The 4355-nt window shown below is 55.3% G+C and overlaps 1 protein-coding gene across 1 annotated transcript; it reads left to right on the top strand.

The window, feature by feature from the left end:
- The first annotated feature begins 2187 nt into the window (after window positions 1-2187).
- On the top strand, window positions 2188-3329 carry LOC123154145 (uncharacterized). Its single transcript, XM_044572936.1, has one exon. The coding sequence runs from the start codon at window positions 2310-2312 to the stop codon at window positions 3138-3140; it is 831 nt and encodes a 276-aa protein (XP_044428871.1). The 5' UTR covers window positions 2188-2309; the 3' UTR covers window positions 3141-3329.
- Window positions 3330-4355: the final 1026 nt, after the last annotated feature.

The raw sequence follows: 4355 nt of genomic DNA, 5'->3' as shown, positions 1-4355 counted from the left end.
TACAGATACGTGCATACACGCGGCAGCCCCGTATGTCATATGCCACGATCATTTTTCTCCACTCCGGTTACCAAACGATGATTAAGAGGAAAGAGTCCCCGTGGACGCAGCCTATACGCGGTCTCTGTTTTACCGCTGTTGCAATGGTCCGGGACGAAGAGATATAGGGCCTGTCACACACCTACATCCACAACCAGCCGGTTCGCCAACAGTAATACCCTTCCGTCCAAAATTGGCATCTGTTGGATGGTCAACTTTACCCAACATCAAGAAGACTATTAACATAAACATGCAAAGAGGATATTAGATCCTAGTGTCAAACGATCTACTACACGCTAGGGTTTGTCCATATCCCTGAGAACTACAAGAACTACTCACACACGAAGGCAACAAACATCATACGAGTGATAACGGTGAACATGAACGGATTACACATGTGACACACAAGTTGATCCACTAGGGTTCTTGATATGTTACGGTGAAAAGAGTGTGAATGATGATAACAATGGTGGTGGTGAAGATGGTGATCTCCTCCTTGCCGATTTCCCCCTCTGGATCACTTCGGAGGCTAGGGTTTCTCATTCGGGACGCGTTTCTGGTGTCTGTGTCCATCTGATCCACGATCCGATTCCACAAGGTGAGAATAGTCGACGAGGCGGTCCTCCTGGCACCTCATACGACCGCCCATATAAGCGGTCGCGCTCGTATGGTTGGCCGTCTTTGGCTCTGGAGGTGCTGTAAGCGCCTCTTCTTTAGTCCCTTTACTTTATTATTTTATCATAGAAGATTATCTCATTAAATAACGTGATTCCATCATAATTTCCTAGGAACCCTTTTATATGCGTTTATTTGCTCCAAAAGTGTTTCCTGGGGGAAATGACAAAAAGAAGTGCGCAAAAGCAGCAAAATTTCACAAAGCCTATTATATAGGCACATAATAACCACCAAAATTATCACGTAAATGGGACTCATCAAGCAGCATAGTGGTGGTGCAAGTTCATCGGAGAAAAAACCGGTCATCGGCGGGGCTAGAGGGATGGCCGGGGACAGCGGCAGCACGGCGGTGGGAGGAGGTTTCTGGGCGGGCGAGGCGGCGAGGCTGCGCGGGAGCGCTGCCGGCCGCGGGTGGTGGTGGCCGGCGGTTCAGCCAGTGGTACGTTGGGAGGAGATGGAGGAAGAAGAAGGGCCGCACGCCGTTGGATCTGATCCGACGTCCCAAAACGGTCGACTAACCCTAATTCAAAACTTGGTCGACTTACCTGTGGCCACGCCCATCATTTGTACATGCCCTTTCATATACGTATGACCTGCTAGAGTTGCTCTAATTTGCCTGCCCGTCGTCATCAGACCACGCACCCGTGGGCGATGACATGCGTGGCCAAGGCGCACGCTACGCTGGCCGCCACTAGATTTCTAACGCGGATACGCGTAATCAGGACTCCACAAATGCGACAGCTCTTCGTTGCTAGGTGAAGTTAGGTCGGAATCCACCAGTACGCGCTGATGTTTTTCGGTCTCTGATCGAGACGCAAGAGATATTTCCTGCACACGTTGACCACTCGTCAGTAGCCTCCCCACAGCGCACAGCGCTGTGCCTTCACGCCAGTCCAACTCCAACCTGCGCCACGAGACTCCAAAGTCCAAACCGCTCTCCTCTCCATGCAAATGTCGATTTCACCTCCTGCCTCGTCGCCACGAGCAAATCGGCAGTACAGTAAAATAAGATCGGCAGATACACCAAGTAGGACCTGTCATGGCACGGGGAACAGAGTCAGAGAGACAAGCACCGGCCGACGACGCTCACCGTGTGTACGCGGCCGACGGCGACGGCGAGTAGTAATTAAGGTTGAAACACGCCTGAAGAGGGAGACACGTGAGTGAGCAGAGCACGATGGTCGAGCAATTTTCAAGCGCCGGTGCGGCGAACCTTCTCGCTGGCCGCCCACCTGGCCACCTGGCCGGCCCAAGTTGCCGCATGCCACACACCACATGCCGCGAGGAGCAAAGCAGAGAGCAACAGCGATGTGCCGTACGCGGCGCAGGAATGCAGCTATTCCATCCTGGGTGTTCGGTGTTCCCACCTTTGGCCCCCATCCTTTGCCTTGTTTATTGGCAGCTGGCAGGCCGGCCGCGAGAGGAGCTATCACGGTCCAGGATCCAGAGCCTATATATACGCACAGCTCACCTGAGCTGAGCAAAAGCACTGCATTATTCATCGCTCCGACAGTCGACACAGAGCGAGTCCTCACCCAGAGCAAGCAAGCAAGAAGATCGGGAGGAGGGTCGGAGTTTGATCGCCATTTGATTCGATGGCGCCGGAGTTTGGGTGGTGGCCGATGTCGCCGTGGCTGAGCCCAGGCACGGCGTCGTTCATCTTCTTCAACGTCCTCGTCGGCGCCATCGCGGTCATGTCGTCGTCCCGGGGGCCGGAACCGGCCGCCCGGCGCAAGCTCGTTCGCACGGCCTCGACCGTCGTGCTGGAGAGCCTGCGCTCGATCTCCAACTTCCCCTTCCACTCACTGGGCGACTACAGCGTCGCGTGCTCTGCACCGGCGTCGTCGCAGCTCCACCACATGCAAGCGCAGTACTATAGTGCTACGATCCAAGAGCAAGAAGCGCGGGAGGTGAGCGCGGTGGAGCCCGAGCCGGCATCAGTCGCCCGAGAAGAAGCTGTAGTGGCGGCCGCAACGACCACCTCGCCGCAGAGCGCGCCTGCCGTGGCAGAGGAGGTGAACAGGATGGAGCCCGAGCCAGCGTCAGACGCCCAAGAAGAAACTGTAGCGGCGGCCACAACAACTACCTCGCCGCAGAGCGCGGCACCGGCAGCACTCGACGCGTCAGCGACGGCGACTCAGGGCGAGGTCGAAGACGGGGAGTCCATCAGCTTGGACGAGGCGTACGCACTGGCGCGCGCAGGGCGGCAGTCCGCCGCCGACACGGTGGCCACGGTGCCGAAGAAGGCCAAGGGACGAGGAGCCTACGGATGCGGGCGGGGAACGGAGGACGTCCAAGGGAAGGCGGAGGTGGACGCGCGGGCGGAGCAGTTCATCCGGCAGTTCCGGGAGGAGCTCAAGCTGGAGCGCATCAACTCCATCCTCAACCACACCCACGCGCTGCGCCGCACCGCCGGGGCACGCTAGCCGACCGGCGCCGCTCGGCCGATCCTCTCGTTTGATCGTGTAGAGAGAGCAGAATATTTCATTTGCTTGTACAGCCATTCATGGGTCATTTCCGCAGAGAATGATGCGACAGCACACAGTTTTGGATTATTTACTGTAACCATATAGTGGCAGGCAGAGAGAACTGTCAAAACATCACATATTAGCAGATGGCACATCTCTCAACATGGTCGACGACGGACCAGTGGCGGAGGCAGAAATGCATATAATCGGACATTAGGAAGGGCCGTCTGCATATAACAGTAAAAAGATGTCATTGTTCATATGCACATTACCAAGGAAATTAGAATGTTGGGGAGGGCCCGGGCCCTGGCTGGCCCCCTGTGCCTCCGCCACTGACGACGATACAGCTATACGTAGGTGTATTGCGGTATACCTATTTGCAAACTGATTTACTATTTCACATATAGATGTGAAATAACTATTTCACATAAGCGATTCGTTAGAAAGCTGAAGAGAGACAAACGCATCGCTGTTTTCCTCTCGTCCCTGGCGCTGCAACCCTAGCCGTCGTCAGGAGAGGTCGATCTTCCAACGCCGTTCTCCGGCTGCTCCCCTCCACCGGCGATCTCGGTTGTGGTGGTGAGGGGGGGTCGCCGGATCCATGCGTGTGGATCGTTTTTACTCCCTTGTAGTCTAGGTTTTTAGGTTGTTCATCGTCTTTGCTTCGGCGACGACAATGCCAACACTGAATAAAGATTCTTCGGATCCTTCCCTGATGAGGCCATTGGTCCTATGGTTGGGGATAGATTTGGAAACCAGTCTGTTCAAGTAAGGATAACGTGGCGGCGGCATCCTCGTGGTGGACTTGTGTCCTCGGGCTCCACCGTTGCGACGACGTTTGCTCCAGCATTGGCTCGAAGCTTGGGAAGTAGTCTAGTAGCAGATGCAGATTGTGGTCTGCATCGGCGACAACTGGAAAACGGAGCATGTGCTGGGCTCGTGGTTCGTGGATGGCATGTATGGTTTCCTCCCTCGGCGTTTTAGTCATGGTGGGGGTACCAGATCTGGAGTTTGATGGCGTGTCCGGCGTGTTGCTCCGGTGATGCGGAGCATCCCAAGGTCATCCCCATGGAACTACCTACGTCTCCCATGACACCACTTGGACCAATAACAAAAGCATGAGCCAAGGCTATCGAAGATAAGGTGAACTCACTCCTCTCCGAACTACCACTT

The sequence above is a fragment of the Triticum aestivum genome, chromosome 7A (genome assembly GCF_018294505.1).
Source record: "Triticum aestivum cultivar Chinese Spring chromosome 7A, IWGSC CS RefSeq v2.1, whole genome shotgun sequence".
Classification (NCBI taxonomy): Eukaryota; Viridiplantae; Streptophyta; class Magnoliopsida; order Poales; family Poaceae; genus Triticum; species Triticum aestivum.
The sequence above is the reverse complement of the archived record's forward strand: the minus strand, read 5'-3'. Positions and strand labels throughout refer to the sequence as shown.

What these genes read in the sequence shown, in the direction of transcription:
- LOC123154145 (XM_044572936.1), top strand. Translation starts at nt 2,310, where the DNA reads ATGGCGCCGGAGTTTGGGTGGTGGCCGATGTCGCCGTGGCTGAGCCCA.